The 19607-nt window shown below is 36.7% G+C and overlaps 1 protein-coding gene across 1 annotated transcript in view; it reads left to right on the top strand.

Moving 5' to 3' along the window:
• LOC138064523 (ankyrin repeat domain-containing protein 31-like) overlaps nucleotides 1–19309 on the top strand; it is a 62640-nt gene extending 43331 nt beyond the window's left edge. Inside the window, exons 21-25 of the mRNA XM_068927463.1 lie at nucleotides 2176–2272; nucleotides 4875–5937; nucleotides 8239–8379; nucleotides 9011–9107; nucleotides 19148–19309. Of these exons, the coding sequence (XP_068783564.1) occupies nucleotides 2176–2272; nucleotides 4875–5937; nucleotides 8239–8379; nucleotides 9011–9107; nucleotides 19148–19296 (1547 nt within the window). The 3' untranslated portion in view covers nucleotides 19297–19309. The remainder of the gene's footprint in view (nucleotides 1–2175; nucleotides 2273–4874; nucleotides 5938–8238; nucleotides 8380–9010; nucleotides 9108–19147) is intronic.
• Nucleotides 19310–19607: the final 298 nt, after the last annotated feature.

The raw sequence follows: 19607 nt of genomic DNA, 5'->3' as shown, positions 1-19607 counted from the left end.
CTTGAGAATAAGATTTTAATAATACTTCCCAGATATGTGTATAGGAGTACTTCCAGTTTACACGGGAATGGATATGATAACAAAAAAGAGAAGGCATGAATGTATTACATGTTTCAAATCAACCTACTCATATAAAAAGGGATCATTAAATAAGAATGCATACTGTTGGCAACACTCCTTAGTGACGAGTACATGAGATTCTGTTGGAGCCCCTCCATGGCCAAGACCAGCTATGTCTGTGGGTATAATAGTGGATGCAGCATTTTTCATTCTACTGTGGCTGTATTTTCAGGGGCCTAAAATAATTTCTGAAGAAAAAAAGAAAAATTTTCAGACAGACATTGTAGATGATGGGCAGTTTCAGAAATGCTGGTGCCTTGAGGTGTCATTTGTCTTAAGCTATCAAATCGCAGTTCAGATTGGTCTCAAGAGCCTACTAAGTCACACTGACTTCCTAGGAGATCGTGATGCTGGTGCTGCATAGCAGCTCAAGTCTATTGTATCTATGCCATGACCATTCAAGTGGCAGAGCGTGTTGCAGAAAGGAAGGCCTTTTATAAAAATCTCTCTCCCTGGCTGCCTTTGCCGTCTAGCCATGGCTTTGTGCTTTGGAGCAATTCTGGCCCATGAAAGTTTTGCTCCCTGACAGACAGGAAGTTCTTTAGTTCCCCCCAACCCTGAGTCTACTTCTAGGTTAATTTCTACTACTTGGAGCCCAGACCTGTGACTGTGTTTGTGGAATCTGCTGTAGCTCCCAGCTGACAATAGCTTGGAGCTTTCAAATTACTCAGGTTATATTAAAAATAGTCAATTTATCCCTTTTAAAATAAATGTGAAATACGGAATTATAGAGCTGTATAGCTTCCAAGTCAAATCTATGCAGTAAGAACTGCTAATTAACATCGTTAAATTTGCTTGAAAAATGTTTGACGAACAGATAGATGGTATACTAGGCTGAGGCCTGTATGCATGGTAAAGCTGAAGCATTTGTGCGTGATAAGGCTGAAACTGATCTATGCAGTTCCCTAAATCAGGAAAATAAGAAGTATCAGACTTTTCCTGTTTCAGAGCATGAGAGAAATGAACATGGTGATCCGTAACCACTACTGACAAAAACATTCATAATCTGGCACCTCTCAAATTAAACCATAGTGCTTGCTTGTGAGGAGGCTGATGAGACTGAACAAGATCATAGAAGAATATTGACAATCTTAAAATATAGAATAAAATCCTCAAGGTGTTTACATGCAATACAATCTGCTCTGAATAATAGAGCCTTTCTCTATTAAGCTGCTTTAACAACAGCAATATTTTAGTATTTTTCTATTTTAATAAATAATTAAATGTCGGCAGGTATTATGAAACAGCTTTCTGGAAACGTTCTTATAAATCTCATATTTCATTCTTTAATTTCCCATTTTCCACAATAATAGAAATCTTTTATTTCTTGTTTTGGAATTTCAGGAATTAGATTATAGGTATTTAGCATGTTATCCCAGTGGTATCCCCTGGTCATGACTGCTGAGCTTTCTGTTACATTTTATGTCTAAGAAAAGAGGTCATCTGAAGAAGAATTTTAATTGCTCTTCTTATTTCAGAAAAATACAGCTAACAACAAAGGGCAATATATAACCCATTTTCATTTTATAGAATGTAATTGAAACTATGTAAAACTATGATACATATATTTTTAGCACATGTTTAACTTGGAACAGTCTAAGCTCATCAAACTATTTTATAATTCTTCAAACATAAATATTCTAGCCACCTTCTTAAGACTCTGCAACCTCTGCAGGTAGGCTCCCATATAATTGCCATGTTGTGCAGTTCCTTGCAACACAAAGACTTTCAGAAAGGTTTCAGTGCTTATCAGCCATAGGACAGTGCTTTAATCTGTCCTGTTCTCTTAATAACTTCCTAGATGAGGCTATTACCCGTCAACATTTTCTAGTACTTGGGCTTTTTATCTTTAATGTAAATTTATATTTCGTTCTTCCAGTGAAGAGTTTCATTTAAAGTATTTACTTGTAAATAGCTTTTAACATGCATGAGAGTATCAGCTAATGCGATAACAGTATTTCCATTTTTTGTATTTACTGCATCAAAAATGTTATTATAATTATTCTCTACTTCTTATTGCCATCATCATTTTGGTTATGTCAAAATGTTGGACAGATGCATATATCCAAAAGCTGTCTCAGATACAAGATACTTTGAATGAAATGCTTGCAAAACAGAAAACAGAAAGGGATGCCCTTGCTAAAAAATACAGGTAAGTAGAATACAAGGTTTGTATTTATAGAAATCTGTTTTTTTAAAGCAGCACTTACAGAGGTTATTAGTGAAAGGTTATATGGTAACATGAAAGAAAAACCATGTACTTTTCATTCAGATTTTGCTGGAGCATGGTTCATATTAGCCTAAATTACGTCCAATGAGAGTTCACATCAAGGAAGAACTTCAGGGTTTAGCTAACTCATGTTAATCATTTACTGTACACATGGTGAGTACTACTTTTAGGTAGTGAATACAGATGAAAGGTGAAAAAAAAACCCTGTAGCAGAAGTTAGGGGATGGAGATGCTGAGCAATTACATGACTTTTTGCAGCATCATGGAGGAAAGCAGCAGCAACTCAGACACTACACTGACTTTCCCTATCTCCAGTGCTGTTTCTTTAGCAGTCCTAAATTGGGAGTGATCAATCAACAACTCTCAAGTGCAATTCAGAACAAAGGCTTGCAGCGTGCTCAGAATGGTTCTATTTCATGAGCACACCTCAGATGTGGGCTGGGAGAAGACATGGACTACGTGAATTGTCAGCTTCCTGCTGCTGTATCTTAAAAGGCCTCTTGATTGAGGAAATTCATTTGCTTTCCTCTGAGAGGGATTACCTGAAGACTGGCCATGTGGTGAGTGCACAACTAATAACGTGGCATAACGTTCACATGCTGCTAGGCCATCTCATAAGAGTGCCTATATGTAGCTCATGTGAGCAGTATTAGTTTAGTCAAGTAACAGCTACATTTTGCAACTTTCAAGTCATTCTATAGCAAACCATATAGCCTATCTGAGCAAAAAAGACTGAAACGCTTCTATCACAGAGCATTTTCCCAGCTGTAAGACATAAGATACATAGATTACACAGATAACAAGAAAAAAAGAGGTTTTATATGCAGAGGAGTTAGGATTCCAAATCATCCTTGTGAACAAGCTAGTGACTAAGTAAAGAAACAAGGACAGCATAATTAATTTAGCATTTATAAAAATGTATCTGCCTTCTAATATTGAGTAAAACTGTTCCAGAGCAGAGTGATAAATGTTTCTGAAGTAATGCAGATGCCCTTCAGCTAATGCAACAGCTGTCCATCAAATGTAATGAGCTACATGCCAAATTACATTATAGTTCCTTTTTATTATTTATATGGCAAACATTTTATTTTTAACTAATTAGCAGATAACCTTTTGTCACGTGATACATGAATGTGCAGAAGATGAGGAGTCATGAACATGTTTTCCATTCTTCTGTTGTTCAGATAGTTGGCCTAGTGAAAGATCCTACTAGTGAAAGTTCTCTATTTTTATTTGTTCCTTTGATGATATTAAAATGTGTCTCCCCTTTAAGAAAAATGAGCCCAAAAAAAGCATTATATTTGTTAGTGGCTGTAAGTTACTTTGCCTATGTCATTCCAGTCATCACTGTCTTTGCCTCTTACTTTCTCTTCAGCTGTGCTAACCTCAGGAAGCTTTGCAACTTCTTCTGTACCTGTATAGCAATAAAGTAACAAAACTTCCCCAAAGAAACACTGCTAGAGAAAGTAGGCAAGAGTCTCACTGCCTTTGGTGGGGTTCCATACTGGCCAGGGCTTACTCATATAAGAGATGAACCTGATGCTGATATGCTCATAGTATCATGGTTTATGAATACATGTGAGAGCAAATAGTATTACAGTACTGCATTGGACACCAATACTGCCACACTGTGATTTAGTCCCACTTAGCCTTGTTCTGCACCAGCTGGTCTTACTGTACTTCTGATCCCCTCAACAGTCTCTCTTTTCCCAGACTGGGATAGTGTTACCTGCATAGCATCTCTGCTATGGGTGGAGTCAAGAGCAAGCCGCCCTGCTATCCTTTTTTCCTATACCTTGTGGTACTCCTCTGTCTCTGGCAAGGTGCCAGACCAGTGGTGCAATCAATTGTCCCAGGAAATGGGATTAGGAGAAAAGGGCATTATGCTAGACTCGTGGATCTTGTGCCAAAAGAAGTGGAGAAAAATACAGAATTCCCTTCCAACATGAGGAAGACCCTTGGGGAATGAATCTCACAGGGAGTTCAGCTAAACTAGGGAGCAGAGTCTGATGAGGGGAGAGAGATTCCCTAACTAACATACAATGTCCTAAACCACTCTGACTCCTAATCGCAAAGGAACAAAATGTTTCATGGTGTGAATACAGTACAAAACTTCTGATAGTATCATCCATTAGTAGCTCATCCTGAGCTTCTTGTAAAAGAGTCCAAATTAGTACTGCAAAGGCACTGAATTCAATGAACTAATGTGTTCTGTGGTGATAAGAGACCAGCTAGTGATAATATAGACCCAGCTTCAATTCTTTGAATTAAGAGGCTATTACTGTAGTTTGATGCTTTGCTTTGCAGCCTACTTCTAGACAGGATTCTGCAGTTTGTCATGCATAAAGCCTGAGATTTCAATGATGAACTTTATACATGATGAAAAGGTTGTTCAAATTTTGGAGGCTGGCAAAGTACCTTGAAACACATTCCTGTTCTTTGTGGATTACATCTATTAAGCTGTTTTGTGTGTGTGTTCAGAATAGTTGTGGTGTCTTTATTTTTACTTTTCTATTTCCTATAGGGCTTCAGTGGAATCTTTTAAAAAAGGAGCACTGAGGGAACAATTAGTTAAGCTTGCTTCTAGGCAAAAGAGTTTGTTGATTGTTGCCCAGAACCAGAAGGAATTAGTCCAGAAAATACAAAATTACAGAAAAGAAAAGCAAGTATATTCAACACATTCAAAGAAACAGATCTCAAACGCAGCTATTTGCTATGGAAATGGTAAAGGACAAGATTTAACTGCTGATAAAATCACGTGTCCTGATGTAGTTACATTTAGTAGAGGGCCTGGTGCCAGCATGCCTAATGGAAACGGAGTAGAAGCACATCTCTCTTTAGAAAATAGATTTTCAGCTCAGGAATGCAGCCAACATCCAAACAGCTGCTTGGCTGAGACAGGAGCAAATAAAGAAGCAATTAGAAGCAAAGGGGTTTCTGATCATGCTTTGGCATCTGAAACCAGGGTGAGAGAATATCCTTTCCATAATATGTCAAAGTTGACAAATGCTGTAGAAGTAGTGACATTGCCTTCAGAACCTAATGTTTTCACTACTGAAACAAAATGCCCACAGCAAAAATGCATTGATTGTGTAGCAATTGCAAAACAAGGAGACAGCTCTCTATACCCCACTTCAGTGACCAAGACATTAAATATTTCAGAAGCCCAAAGCGCTGTCATCAGTAACAATGTCTGTCAGCCAACCAGTGACTGTGAGCGGGTTCTTACTGTTGAGGACCTGCACAGTTATGTAAATAAGAAAGAAGCTTTCCTCCAGCAGCAGCAGCAGCAGCAAGTGACTGCGTCAGCATCCACAGAGAACTTGCCTAATACTCTGCAGCAAATGATCTTTCAGAGTAGCGTTGAATCATTTAATGCCAACTCAGTGATTACAAGTCTTGTCTCAAATAGAGATTATCCAATAAACCTCAACCAGAAATCTTCCTCCCAGAGCTGTAGTAATCAGCAATATGAACAAAAACAATTGAAGTACAGACGAAATAATAGGAAAAAACTTCAATTGATAGATCTACTTGAATTGGGAAGGATTAAGCCAGGAGAAAATGTTTTAGAATTCAAACTTCAGGTAATTGGCAAGATATAATAATGTTACTTTTTATAAATAATGAAAAAATAGACTACTAAAATGGGGAAACAGCAGTTCTCATAGTTCAGCCTGTATCTTCAGCACCTAATATTGAATTTTATTTATTATTTGCAGATAATATTTTATGAGTTTTAAGGGAAAATGCTACAATGGATGACATCATCTGTCAGACTATGATTTTAACATCCAGAATACTGCATATGTAAAATTTGTGTTTAACTTCGCATTATCAGATTGTTAACATTTGTTATTACTAAAAACAGAGTAGAGTGGTTGGTCTACATCATGTACTAACTGATTTTAAAATTGGAAGGAGGAGGGACGTTAAGGTTTTTATAACTAAATGTGATTCTTGGAAGGCATTATCAAGTCCCTCAGATCAAGAAACGGAACATCAAGGATTTCATTGTGCCACGATAGGCATGAATAAATGCAAAATTACTTGTTTACATGCCAACTGATTCTATAGTTTATATACTGGAATGCACTAAACCTACTAAAAAAAAAAAAAAACTTAATATAGAAACATGTCCCTGCATCTCCAAATACAGAGCAGATTTACATGGCAGCTGCCAGGAACTGACTTAGTGCTTAGCAAGTGATGGAATTATTGAGGGTTGTTATTGACTGAATTCCCAGCTGTGAGCTAGTTAATTTCCAGGGCAACATATTGATTAAAACATGGAAGGTTCTCTTCAGCTAACTCACCAGGTGTAGTTAATGTAGAAAAGGCTCCCTTTTCTGCACCTATAATCTGCTCAAGAATGCTTTTCTGCTGAGATTAGCAATTTTATGTGTTCTTATGTTCTGTAACATAAGATGTTGTGGGTAGGTTGCCAGCTGCTCTACACTGGGTCATATCATAGATATATATGCATTCTTCTTTTCCTTAAAGGGCATGTAATATTCTTCCAAATGCCAGGATGACTAAATTGAGGGATGAAGAATTCAATATGCTTAGTATCATCTCTCAAGACTGTTATCTGTGATACCAGCTTGATGGATGTGGGTCTTAGGGACTTATAACTCACTATATAAATGTTGATATACTGGGCATAGAAAAGTTAATCTCTGTATTAGACTGAAAATGGCACTCACTTTTTGTATTGGAAGGTAGCACTTTGCTACCTTCCTTGCATTTCAAAGAGGAGATCAGTAAAGCTTCCTCCTATATGGTTATGGATATCTACTTGATAAGAAGATACAGTTAGTGCATAGTCCTTACCTAAAGTTAGCTTTCAGCAGACGAGATGCAGTTTTTGAACATTATAGACTCAAAATGTGAAACTGTGAACTGGATTTAGTGTTCATCACAATGTTTGAGTTAAAGATCTTGGTTTAGATTCTTATAGAAACAGAGCTAAGCCATTGGATGTGTTAAGAAGCCATTCAATTATTTCTAATGGATCATTCTCTTATTCTAATTGTTTAACCTTGTATATACTAAGCAACCTTTTTAAGTTATCACACAGTTTATCAGCAACTCATTTTAACATTACTTAGCCATGTTAGCCTAACTGAGCCCAGTATAACAAAACCATAATTCACTGAACAGTGAGCAGCTATAAGCCATGCTTGCTGAGGTGCATATAAGTTTGCAGAACTGGGCTTTGCTTAACAAAAAAGAGAATAACAATAAATTCTTTTCTAATTAATTGTGCATAATTTCAGGCTGTCAGATCTTAAAAATCTTCAGTGATTACACTTAATAGTTGATGCAAATACTGATTTGGGAGCTCTGATTTTAATGTCTCTTGACATCAGTGAAATGCAGTTTCTGTGCAAAATACATGTTTCTTCTTTGAATCACTGTCAGGATATCACTCTAGCATTCATTTGTTCCACACATGTGTAAGGCAGATTGGTTGTGAATAACAGTTTCTTGGTGGACAGACTTGCCCCCTGTGAGTTCCTGAGTTCATCGTTGCAAGTTACTCATATTCATAGCTCCCTTATGTCTAAGAGGAATTCAGATGCAAGTAGTGTTTTCATAAGCACTTGCTATTAAGAGGAATTTTATCTCACACATAGGGGGATTTGTCCTCTGGCAGTGGTATCTTGTGACCAAAACATCTCATTGTGGAATAAATCATCATATTTTATATATCATAGCTTAGTGGCATTGGATTCTTTAAAAATTCTTCAGCAAAATATAGAATTAGGTGCAGCTTTTCAGTAATATGGTCCTTCAGGTGTTTTGTTTTTTCATGCTTTAAGGATATTAATTCAGATTTGTTAATTTATAAGTTGAAATGTTATTTCGTAATTTTTCTTTGTTAGGAATTTAGTCACAAAGCCACGCTCTTGGAGGATGGCAAGATCAAAACCAATAACAGCAGAATACTTCAGAATCCAGTTCAGTGGGTTAAAGAACTACTAGGAAGTGATATTTCAGTGACCTGGAAGTATGTGTGGAATAAGGTAGGCCTAATTTTTACTCCTAAAAATAGTAATAACAAATTGGAAGAATAAATTAACAAATGTATAATTTATAAAATAAAAACATTCAGGAAATATTTTGACCCTTTTGAATCTCCTTTATAGTTCTTAAAGAACGTACAAGCCCAAATTAAGAAAAAAAAATTACTGTTAATGAATGAGCAGCATACAAAGATCTATATCGCCGCCCCCCCCCCCCCCCAAAATATGTAGCTGTATAATGATAAACTACCCAAAAGTGTTGAGAGAATGTGGAATGGCCACTCTGTGAGTTGTTGGTGCTTTTAAGGAATAGTTTTAAAAATGATTAAGAGACTGGCAGAAAAAATGAAAAGTTGTTAAGAGAATACAAAGTAGCAAACTTATCAAAACGTCAAGGTGCCAGGGACAAATGTTGCAAAAGTATTGGCAGAGTGTAGAGGACTTCCCAGATATGTTATATTTTTTCATTCAGAATTCAAATTACCAGAATTTTCACTTTATCTTGACAGACATAGATTAGGCTGTTAAGTGCATAAACCCGATTTTGAAAGATAAGTGAAATTTTTCCGCTTACTACAAAACCCACAAATAACTAAAATGATGAGTTATCCATTTAGATTTGTTTGTACAGGTTACGTATCTTGGGACACAGTTGTCAAAATTTCTTGTTGAAGAAGTGTCTATTTCTGATGACCTGGAATTACCATCACAACAAGGAGAGCCTGTGGGTATGTACCAGTTAAAATCTAATATTCGCCCTGACTGGAAGTAGCAGCGAGTGATTTCTAAAGAGCTTAAATTCCACAATTTTATTGCGTATTGATTTCTTCTGAGCTGCATGCTTACCACAGGTCCTGTGCTTGAAAAAAAGTAATGACAGAAATTACACTGGATCTTTAATGTAAAGTATACCTTTCTTTTCTTCCATAAAGTGGTTGAGTGAAGAGAATAATTATTGGTGATTTGGTGGCTAAGTAATTTTATGTTAAAAAAGATTCAATATATAGAGAAAGTAAAGCTTTTAATAACCTTATAATACTTGTTTCCTGTGATGGGAATTCAGATACACAAACATAATTTTCAGTCACACGTACACATTAACATCAAAATAAATAATCTGTGTTGGTGGAGATCCCAGTATGTCCAACTAACAGGAATAACTAGAGGAATATTTTATTCTCTAAAAATAAACAAATTGTAAGGAACAGAGCATATTAATTTGACATATGACACTGAGCAACTTTTGCAGAACTGCCAAGCAGACTTAAGAATTTTGGCTTAATTTTGTTAAATAATGTGTTCCCAGGGAAACATGATCCCTTTGATAGCCAATGGCACTTATACTCGGAAAAGCTTTTGGGTGGTTGTGACTGGTTATGTTAACGTGATGAGTTAGTGCACCTCATGTGAGCTGGGGTACCAGCCTTGGTCTGTTCTTAACCTACTAAAAGTAAATTCAAATATCTTCATTTAAAATATCTAATTTGGTGTTTAAAACGCCATGTATTTGCGTCAGGCTAAGAGCATCCAGATGGTGAGTTTACGTTGCCTTGCTTCAGTAACTTTTTTTTTTCTCAATAATAGTTTAAGATGGCAGTGGTGCTTAATCATCAACTTTAGGTGGGAAGTTGAGAGAGGGAAAGCCAGAGATGGCGATCACACTGGAAAGTAGGTGTTCTCGGTTTCAGTTCCATTTCAGATGCTATATGACCACATATACACTGGGAAATTGAGCAGTGCCTTAAAAGTTCCAGAAGATGGTTAACCTGCACCATTATGTTGTGAGGACAGTTGTGGGCATTTAGGCACCTCCCAGACAATTTCCGGGCCTGTTTTGAGAGTTAGCATGTTCCAAGTGACGTTCCCAAAGAGCAGTTTGCCTGCGGCGAACCTGCTTGGAAGCATAGGAGAGTTTGTTAGCATGAATGTGAGCTATTCTGTGTCATTTGCCCAGGGACATTCCCAGGCACTATTTAATTTTCTAGTATGCTTAAACCCTGCGTGCATTTTATAAAGTAAAGGTTTATCCTGACTTTTTAAGGAATCGACCTTGTCTGTCTGGATTAATGAATTGTATTTTTTTTCTAGCAACCCAGAGCATTTTAAAAGAGAAGGCTGGGTCCTGATAATTTTAGCATTTTTTGAGGAGAAGAATCCTCCCCAACCCTCCAGCTTCCCATATCTTAGCTTAGTGTTCCGGTCACTGTTATATGAAGAGGATGGGGAAGTTGGAAGAAAATGATACAGGATGTAGTCCTGTTTCTTTCTAACCATCTTTTAAGAAAAAGAAGCAGCTACCGATGAATTTTGTACAGAGCCCAGTTTAGGAAGCATATCATAAGAACCCCAACCAAATCCAGGTCCCTAGGAAAGACAGATGGAGGAGTTCCTATTCTGTAGGTGCTGACAGCAGAAGAAAGGTACCAACTTTTCAGCTCTGTTAAGACTCAGGTACTTCCAGGTTTGTACAGCAGTAGAATTTTAGGCACCTAAGGAACATTAACGCAAAAAACCTGAAGAGCCCATGAAGTAAAGTCCAAGAGCAATGCAGATTTTTGGCAGAAAGCTTTAAGGGTTGCAATTTTGGAGTTAGTCATCTAAATCCTAACAAAATTTCACTTTAGACGTTTATGTCTCTGAATCTGGGCCTTTAGTCTCTCCTAGGATCATGCTCGTAGAAAGCTGTAATTACTCTATTCAAGTGTGAGAGAGAACTAAATATTAAGAAGATAAACAGTATTTCTAGGCTGTCTATATGTAAGAATGCAGAAGAAACTATGATTATGTGGCATGGAATTTATCCCTCTCTGTTTTCTAATACATGTAATAGAGACTTAATGTTTACCAAAAAATGGCCAAAAATAAACAAGGATTAAGAAGCAGGTGTCAGCTGAATAGCAGATGTCAGTTGCAGAGCAGATGTTGGTGCCAGAAATTTCACATTCAAATTTCAGTGAAGTGGCTTAAAATAATAGCATAATAAGTACACTTTTTTTAGTAAGTGTGATATGAGAATTCAGAATCTCCTTTCACTGGAAAACTCCGGTATTTTTGCCTTCATGCATTTGGAGGAAAACTGAGAAAGATAATGAATGTAGTTTAGTAATTTAGAAATACGGACACAAACTCAGAAACTTAAATTTAAAATTGCTTCTTTATCCAGATGTCATGACTTAAAGGAGCCTGACTAAGCATATCTAAATCTTTTGGACTGGATATTATTGAAACAGTAGTACATCATCACCATCAGTAATACTAATAATAACATGGGAGAGGAGAAGTGTAAAAAAAAACCCCAGCATCTGATAAATGTGTAACCTACACCAAAATAATCTATTAAGTACACAATGTCCCCGTTTATGTGACTGCAAAAGACAGGGAGATACACTATATTTACTTTATATTTCATACTTTAGATGAGATCTCATCTCATCTTTTACCCACAATATTTTTCCATCTCATAGGTATTTAAAAGTACTGTTGTTAGTGGAGTTCTGGCTTCAAAATGAATCTGATGGTGTTTGAATGCGTATTGTGTTCTCTTCTTTAAGACATATAGGCAAAACACTTAAAAGCATTTTCTAGTAATTATGACTTCCAGACATTTGCTTTAGGTAGTTACGTACTATACAAAGAAGCAAATAGTTCTGCCCGCAGAATTTACAAAGCCCTGAATTTTCCAAAAGCTTTGCATACCATGACTGAAGTACAGGCTCACTCCAACAACACACTCATCCTTTCCAAAATCCTCTACCTACTGTTATTTGACCATCAGCTGATGATGAACATTTGACCATGACTGACTTGGAGTTTAGCTAAGTGGCTATTAAGAACCCAAAAAAATCCGCTCTTTAGGAACCTGGAAAGGGAAGAAAAAAAAACTCCCAAGAGCTATGTGTCATGTAAGCAAATTCTAATAGTTCAATTCTAGTAATTCAGTATCTGTATTTTCTTATCTGTAAGTCAGTTTCGTCTGAGACTGGCATATGGCTTCACAAGTGACTAGGTGACAGTCAGTGTGATCACACAGAATTGTAGATTAACGTAGGTTAGTTAGATGGGACCTCTGGATGTCTCTAATCCAATCTCTTGCTCAGAGTAGGACTAACTTCCAAGTTAGATCACGTTGCTCAGGGCTTGTCCAGCCAAATTCTGAATGTCTCCAAGGATGAACATTCCAGAGCACCTCTGCACAACCTGTTCCAGCGCTTAACTATGCTCATGGTGAATTTTTTTTCCATATATCCAGTTGGAATCTCTGTTGTTGCAACTTATGATTGTTGCCATTTTTTGCTCTGTACAGAAACCTTGTTTCCTTAGAAAACCGGGCTAAAAGTAAACAAATTGAGTCCTAATTAGCAGCTTTAAACACTGGCTCTCTGGCATTTTTACTTTGTGAAACAAGTTGTAAAAGAAATCCTTCCATAATCAACCCATCTTCTTAATTCATCAACTACCCTATAACATTTTCATCTGCTTTGGTGGTCCTGTGAAAACAGAGAAGACTGAAACAAATAGAATTGTTGTAAATAATCTTCCTATTACACATCCATCTTTTCCTGTCTTACTTTTGAAAGCAGTAAACGAAAGGGAATGTGATAAACAGCAAGCGTCAAGAGGCAGTGGCTTCAGCTACTGCATCGCTTGAAACATTTCCAAAGAAAAAGATAGACTTTTGACACGGCACTCTAGTAGTGCCCCATGAATGCATGTAGAGACTACCTGATGATCCTGCCCACCTTAGTGAACGTTCAGACTGTATCACACTTCTGTTTTTTTCTTTCAGGAGTGACTTTTGACAAAGCTTCTAAACAGAATTCAGTTTTTAAATCACCACACAGTAATAACCTGAGGGAAAGCTCTAAAAGTTGTTCTGAGGCTGCACATAAAACCCACTGAATGAGTCACAGCTCCTGTAGATGTTGCCAGTGCATGAAAAACATGAGCTGTTGTTTGTTCTATCAAATAGTTGTTCTGAGCTGAGCTGTAACTTGATTTGTGCTTTGTCCTCTATCTGGTTCTTCCAATTTGCACTTCATTGTTCTATAAACTGCAAGAATTTTAAATTAAGTACTCTTCTTTTAATTACCCGAGGTTGGCCCTGGAACTGTCTGATGCACTAACTTGACACACTAAATTCACAGTTTATAAAATGGTTCAAAATAATTTTAGGGAACTGTGCATTTTCGATGGAAATGAGTATGCAAGTGAATCATCGCATAATCAAGTATACAATAATTCAAAATGATATATTAAAAAAAAAAAAGAAAAAGAAACATATGGTGGGAAACTGCAACCTGCTAGTGATGCCAAAAAATAGTGTCCAAGTAATTCTTTTTTTAAAACAATCTTACTAGCTTTTAACAAAGGATATTAGTGAATACATTTGTTGTTGTTGGACACTGCTTCTGTAATCTTTATTGTAGGAAAGAACTGTTGTTCTTTATTGAGTAGACAAAGAAACATTACTTTCTCAAATTTAGCATTTTATCTAGTCTCAAGAGAATAGAGTAATAGTAAGTATGAATTAAATTCCAAGTTATTGCTATGCAAATTCTAGATATAGGCAAATGATGAACTGAACCTACAGATGGTTACATGGTGAGTAGCATCTGATATGTGAAGGAAAGAACTGTAGGCTGGGTGAGTATCAGAAGGTGATTTAAGCCCTCCTGCCACAGTTTTAGCTGTTCCGTGAAGCATCTGCAGTCAGTTTAATCCATTAAGTAATTTCTAAACTGAAATTATTTAATTATTTAATAAGAAGTTATAAATAGCCTTCAGATTTTCCAAAAGATAATAATTTAAAAAAAATACAGCATTCATAATTTAGGACCACCTGATAAATTATTTTTTTGGGGAAAAGGTATTTTCAGAATCTGCATGGGGGAGGACACAAAAGGGTCACAAAGCAATTAGCCAACAGTCTGTGCTAGCCTATACTGTTTAGGAGGTGAACATCTTAACTTTAGGTGTCTGACTGGCATGGCACATCTAACTCTTAGAATAAAGATCACTCCTTACTGATCTGTCCAAGGCGGAGACCTTGGACTCCAGAATTCACGGGTAGAAAAATCTATTGAAATAAAGATCTATATCACTTGAAGTGGATCAGGAACTGTGGAGAGCCCTGGATAAAAGCAGAGTCATTTTCAGGAAAAGAAATGTTGTAAGGTTTGGTCAGTGAAATATCCAGTCTTATAACGATGATCTGTCCACTGACGTATCTTTTTTTTTTCAAGATACCAGCTCTTAAACAGCTGAAAGAAAAGTTATTTTCAAAATCACCACAAGTATGGGAAGAATGAATCTGCCTCTGATCAGTGGCAGCCTTTTAAGAGTCCCTGGATCTAAAAATGCTGTTTTTGAGAGACATTGTCTGTCATGTCCAAGACCTTACTTGGTCTGTAGGGCTAATGCCTACTGTGGTTCCTGGATTATAACTGTTCTTGTCTATTGTTAAGTTAAGTTCTTGAGAGGAGTGTGGAAAAGGTACAAGAAAATTTTAAGCTTTCAGAAGACTCTATTTTTTCCTAAAAACTTATTGTGGAATTCTAGATCAAAGACTGTCATCTTTAAGTGTGTAGTTCTTAGATCTTTGCTTATCCAAGTATAGCCTACCTCTAGGATAGCTGCACATAGCCAGATCCGTTTTACTCAGAAGAATAACATCTCCTGGGACTTTGTCCAGGTATCACAAATCAGTTAGACGTTTTCTGAAATATAGTGATAATCTTTACCTGTATTACTGAAGTATTGAAACTAGATTTATTAATACATGTTAATGACTCAAACATTTTGGCAGTTAAAATGCAAGCGCATTTCAATCCCTATTACAAATAATTTACAGCAGTAAAAAAGCTCTAAATTTCTTAACTACCTCTGGATGACTCCAACAATTTCTAATGTAGAAAAAGTAAGGAGGATAAAGATGCTATAAGTATGTTTAAAAAGTGAACTTTCAGAGGGTATTTTAGTGATCAGAGAATAGTGGCTCTGCACAGAAGCAGCGATCATTGGTGATTAACCTTTAGTCAGCTGGAGATTCTGATCTGAAATTTGTATTTTTGTGCCACTAGCTAGAATTCTCCTTAAATACCATTTTCAGGTTCTCAGCTACTGCAGAAACAACGTGTCATAAAGTTACAACAAAATGGGAACAAAAGTTGAAACACATTTAGAATGGTTTCAGAACTATTAGCCTAATACAGGTGCTAACAAAGACAGAAAAGCTATTGGCAAGCAGGGTGGAAAAAGTGCCAAGGGAATACATGTTTTCCTCTGATGTATACAAAAAGCTCGTTCTGATATTAATACCAATTGCAGTGATACTTCATGTTGTGGTTCATGAAGGTGGCAGAAAAGTGAGAGCAGCTAACAGGACAGCAAAGCTGGTAAAAGGAAGAGAGCCTTCTTATGTGCATGCTGCCTGTCTATGTGCCTGAGGCAGTCAGCTTTGTTTTGGACAGTAGTATTGGAACAGTTCTCCACTGCTAACAGCCTGTAAGCTGCCTGCCTTTTGTAAGGGAATGAGAGTTAACAGATGTCAAAAAGGAGAAAGGAAACCTCAAAGCAAAGGGTTAAAAATAACAGTAAGCAAAGGAAGAGATGGAAGGAAAAAAAGCGAGAAAGAAAAATGAAAATGGGAAGGATATTAATCAGCTATCAGCTGATTAAAGTTGGATTCATTAGAAGGGAAAATGCTGACATTTAGTTTACAAAATCTTAATCCAATAGGTAAAACATGAATTTGCCCAAAGCAGTCAGCAAAGAGAGCCACCAACTGCTAAAAAGGTTATTTCAGTAGATTGATTTAGTCATAACAGTGTTACACTTTCAAATGTGATTTTAGAATTCTTGTAGATGAGTTAGAATATTGCAGTGAAGGCTGAAAGGACGAGGTCCGGTTTTGTGCATAGTCAGAGACCAGAGTCACTAATAATGGCTTTTTTGGTGGCAGTACTCCTCCTCTCCTTCCTAAAATCAGCTGAACCAAAATGGAGGGAATTACATGCTGAAATGTATACAGCTATTTTATTTCAGCAGACGTAGTGTCCATGAGCAAGTGAAGGTAGCCCTCTCCTCCTACATATAGATACTTTTCCTCTCATTAGATACTTTCCATCATTCATAAGTAAAGAATTACTCTTGGAGTCAAGGCGGAGGACTTGGTCTTTGAAAAGTTCTAGAAAACGTGAACTAGATTTATTTGGTGAGATTCTTAGATAAAGGGCTCAAAGACTGTAATTTTTCAGGCACATAGGAGGCTAAGGATTGGGCTGCAGAGCACTCATGCCTGTATGCTTTCAGCAGAAGCTGTTTATTTCACCGTACTCACAAACCTCGGATTTCTAGAAACAAATCTAAAGAGGTTTGGTTTAAAGAGGTTGCAAGTTCCACAGTCTGTACCAAATGATCTAATGAGCTCTGCAAAACTTCTCAAAGGCTTTGTAATGTATAAACATAACTGAAATCTGATAATATCTAAGAGCTTTGCATTTTCACAGCAATTAATTGCAGAATTTTAGACCTAAGTTCATCATTAAAACAATCATATGCCATGTTCTCAAAGCATATATTTATTTATCTATATATATATTTGGAAAAATTCCTATGTGAAAAACCACTATTAAAAAAAAGAAAACACTTCCGAAAGTAAAAAAGGAATGGCTTTTCTCCTGTTATGGTTTCTCAAAATAGGTTGTTAAATTAACTTCAGACTTTGCCAAGAAATTTTCCTCTGCTTAGAAACAACATATGGACATTTCAGGAGGAAAAAGAGGTTTTTCCAACAAGTTAAAGGTGGTTGAAGTCACACCTGTCATGGGAATTACTATGGGAATTGGCAACAAGTATATTACTACATACTCTGTATTAAAGATAGCCTTTCAGCCAAGTTTATGCCATAATCATGTCTATGTATCAAAAAATCCTGAGACTTATTTCAAAGATCTTTTTTTCTGGAGGTGTTGTTCTTAGAACTATTCCATGGCTTCCCATCCAAGCATTCCTGTTTATACTATTTGACGCGTTACTTCTGGTTGTATATGTAGATTACTTCCTCTGGTGTGACTGACCACTATTCATAAAAGGTAAAGAGTTTGTGTGAGGAGCATTGTAATATAACCTCCTGGAGAGGACAGAAGTATTCAGTCTGTCAGTCTTTGCTTGTCGTAGTCTGGGGTACCTGAATATACCCTAGATAGCAGACTCCCTCATCTCCCTCATGCTTTTTGTTCCATTATGTATTGTATAATGGCATGAGCGTACTGAAGAGTCACTGGTTTAAGATACTGGATGAAACCCTATTGTCACTGAAGTCGGACGTTTTACTGTGAATGTTATGGGTATGGAAGTGTGTATATCCTCCTGTGCAAGGTTGTGTGCTTATGATTCTGAACACAAGTATCACTATTAGTAGTAATTCACCTCCCTGCTGCTTTGGGTGGTGAGCTCCTTGAAGTTGGGAAGTGGCAGGCAAATCCCCACTGAGCATGAGATGTAGACTTAAAAGAAGATATACTAGGCTTAAAAGATAAACTTTTGGGGTTTTTTTTTTTGGTTTTTGGGTTTTTTTTGCCATTGGGACCTATCAGTGTTTTCAGGTGCGTGAACATCATGTGTTGTATTCTAGAATCAGTGTAGGTGACACAATTGGAAAACCTTGGTGAAAGGGAAAGACTAACTTTTGCAATGTCACATTGTAGCCAAGGAATAAGTACAAGCTAAATGAACAACTGGTGTACCTTCAAACATGCTTTGTCTGCCTTGTAACGATCTGATTAGATCTGGCTGATCTAATCATCTTGAAATACTTACCCTATTTTGCCTCTTGAAATATTTGAATGTTATCTGAACACTGGTTTTGTTTTTTTAAAAAAACAAAAACAAAAAAACCCAGACGCTAAACCTGCTTTTACAACAACCTTCCTTCTCTTGATAGCAACTGCTAAATAATATGACAGTTTTGTCCTCATGGACAGTTTCTGTGTTGTGCTGGTTGTGGCAGCTTAGCTGCTCTGATATTTTGTGCAAAGGAATTTAAGGGAAAAAATAGGGATGAAAGATGAACAAAATCAAATACCTCTGAAAACCCAAATGCCTTTTACATTCTTTACTGTTACGGAGAAAATGTCTTGTAATGTTTGCTACTGCTGTTTCTTTATACTGTTATTTTGTTACTGATTTTAACAGTGAAAACGAAAACTCAAGAGGGTCAGATTATTCTGCAGTGACACAAATGCCTTAGTTCAGGCATTGCAGTAGTTGTTTCAGTCCAGCAGATATTTAAATATTGCAAATATCCATTGTTCAATCCTGCAGTTTCTTGTATTCTAGTGTGTTTCTCCCTCTGTATATAGTCCAGTCAGGATAGTAGGAAGGGCATGGTGAGAGGGATTCCTTTATTTTTAGCAAGTATACTAAACTTACCCATTTGTGGAGATAAATGTGAAATTCAAGCAATGCTGAAGAATTGCATTTTTATACCTATTTCCACAGGGGCCATTATATAGTTAGGAACGGCTGGAAGCATTGATTTCTCACTCTGGGCACCAGGAAGCGTAATACTGCCCTTGTCTCAGCGAAGTCTGGGTGCAGTGTTGTGCCCGTACAACAGATTACATGGCTGTTACAGGATTCCTAGGACACAGGGATCTGTAAAGCTTTACATGCTTCTAAAGAGCTATTAATCTAGATAATAGTGCCAGGAATTTCTTTCCATTATTTTAATATAAACTTTCTAATCATTTGCTTTCCTTTTCAACAGGCTCTTCTGTCCAGTTCAACTCAGCAAATCTGATGCATTTTCTTCTATTCAATGAAATAGTAATAGTGCATAAAGATGAGTTTCTACCGTGTCATATAATGGAAAAACATTGGAATTTCTACAAAGAATGTGAAGATTTTGGATTTTAAAGAATTCTTGAGTGCGGAGGCGTTTTTTGCTTTGTCATCACTTAAAAGTAAACATTTGAACTTTTAGAATTAAATGTTTTGTTACCATCATTTTGATAAATCATTTGCCCAGCATTTAAAATGGACTGAAAGACTCCTTGGATAAATGAGGAACTGGAGAGTACTTTGTAGCAGGTAAGGATAACTGTCAGTATTGAATTGTGTTCTGTAGGATTATGAAACGGAGAAATAGACAAGGACCTGATTTACACTGGCATTCACTGAGAATTGTATTGCATGCTGATAATTTTTTATGTAACTCCACTGCTTTC

The sequence above is a fragment of the Struthio camelus genome, chromosome Z, assembly GCF_040807025.1.
Source record: "Struthio camelus isolate bStrCam1 chromosome Z, bStrCam1.hap1, whole genome shotgun sequence".
Lineage (NCBI taxonomy): Eukaryota > Metazoa > Chordata > Aves > Struthioniformes > Struthionidae > Struthio > Struthio camelus.
The sequence above is the reverse complement of the archived record's forward strand: the minus strand, read 5'-3'. Positions and strand labels throughout refer to the sequence as shown.